Source organism: Fundulus heteroclitus, chromosome 16 (genome assembly GCF_011125445.2).
Source record: "Fundulus heteroclitus isolate FHET01 chromosome 16, MU-UCD_Fhet_4.1, whole genome shotgun sequence".
Classification (NCBI taxonomy): domain Eukaryota; kingdom Metazoa; phylum Chordata; class Actinopteri; order Cyprinodontiformes; family Fundulidae; genus Fundulus; species Fundulus heteroclitus.
Genome location: NC_046376.1, coordinates 275,845 through 277,757, shown reverse-complemented (window position 1 = coordinate 277,757; position 1,913 = coordinate 275,845). Strand labels below are relative to the sequence as shown.

Below are 1,913 nucleotides of genomic sequence, written 5' to 3'. Positions count from 1 at the left end.
TCTCTCTCCCTCCTTCATTCTTATTCTTCAGCTGTGCTCGGTCGTCCTGAAATGAAATCATGTCTGAGTGGGTTAACCCACACACACACACACACACACACACATACACACACTAATAACAGGAGGGTGTGTGTGAAAGTGAATGTTTTTCTCTCACACTCTCAGCTCAGAGCTTATTTTAGTTTCCTGTCTTTGTCTCACTTCCTCTCTCCTTTATTTTAATTTTTACACACACAACCCCCCCCCCCCCCCCCAAACGGATCTCTGAGCATGCTCAGTGGCAGTGATCACCTGTAAGGTGTCGAGCTGGACACAGATCTGCATCAAAGGTGCATTTATCAGACAGATTATCATCTTAGATGGATCAGCTTTAGGGAAGGAGCTGCACGGACAAAGAAACTGCCTTTTTTGTCATTTATCAAATGTCTGTGATCCTTTTACTGTTCTGATCATAGGTTTCATATTATATCATATCATTACATGTAGCATTATTCATTAGACTGTTTCTGAGCATTATTTCAATTCAATTCAATTTTATTTATATAGCGCCAAATCATGAAACATGTCATCTCAAGGCACTTTACAAAGTCAAGTTCAATCATATTATACAGATTGGGTCAGATTATACAGATTGGTCAAAAATGTCCTATATAAGGAAACCAGTTGATTGCATCAAAGTCCCGACAAGCAGCATTCACTCCTGGGGAACCGTAGAGCCACAGGAAGAGTCATCTGCATTGTCCATGGCTTTGCTGCAATCCCTCATACTGAGCAAGCATGAAGCGACAGTGGGAAGAAAAACACCCATTAACGGGAAGGAAAACCTCCGGCAGAACCGGGCTCAGTATGAACGGTCATCTGCCTCGACCGACTGGGGTTACAGAAGACAGAGCAGAGACACAACAAGAGAGACAAAAAAGCACAGAAGCACACATTGATCCAGTAATCTGTTCTACATTAGATGGTAATAGCGGGTGATCTGTCTTCTCTGGATGATGTCACAGTTAACAGAACGCCAGACCAGGTGTACCTACTATGAAGAGAAAAGAGAGAGAACATAAAGTTAAAGCAGAAATGACAACACATAATGCATAATTGAAGAACAGTAGAACTCAATAGAGTGAGAAAATTAGATCCTGATATACTCCAGTAGCCTAAGCCTATAGCAGTAAAACTATAAAGGTAGCTGAGAGTAACATGAGCCACTAGTTATAATTTTGTGTCAAAAAGAAAAGTTTTAAGCCTAGTCTTAAAAGTAGACGGGGTGTCTGCCTCACGGACCAAAACTGGGAGTTGGTTCCACAGGAGAGGAGCCTGATAGCTAAAGGATCTGCCTCCCTTTCTACTTTTAGAGACTCTAGGAACCACCAGCAGACCTGCAGTCTGAGAGCGAAGTGCTCTGTTAGGAACATACGGGGTAATCAGAGCTCTGATATATGATGGAGTTTGATTATTAAGGGCTTTATACGTTAGAAGAAGAATTTTAAATTCTATTCTTGATTTAACAGGAAGCCAATGAAGGGAAGCTAAAATTGGAGAAATATGATCCCTCTTGTTGATTTTCATCAGAACTCTTGCTGCAGCATTTTGGATCAGCTGAAGGCTTGGAACTTCAGGTTGTGGACTTCCTGATAGTAAAGAAGTACAATAGTCCACCTTTAAGTAACAAATGCATGGACCATGTTTTTCAGCATCGCGCCTGGACGATGTTTCTACATATTATGTTATTTCTGTTCTGTTTTCACATGCACACCCCATGAAGTGCTCAGTCAGATTAATTAAGCTTCTTTTTCAGGGTTCGTTCTATGTTTTCCAGAAACTCCGGTCATGTTTGGGCTCATCATCGGTTTTGCCTCTGCAGGCCTGTCTGCAGGCCGGGGCAGCAACATCAGAACCCTGAGCTTCACAGTGAA

The 1,913-nt window shown here is 42.0% G+C and overlaps 1 protein-coding gene across 1 annotated transcript in view; it reads right to left on the bottom strand.

Annotated features, from left to right (window-relative positions):
- Window positions 1–1,592: 1,592 nt before the first annotated feature.
- Window positions 1,593–1,913, bottom strand: part of LOC118566308 (integrin alpha-3-like) — a 23,687-nt gene continuing 23,366 nt past the window's right edge. The window contains 1 exon segment of the mRNA XM_036147979.1: window positions 1,593–1,628. Within this exon segment, the coding sequence (XP_036003872.1) occupies window positions 1,593–1,628 (36 nt within the window).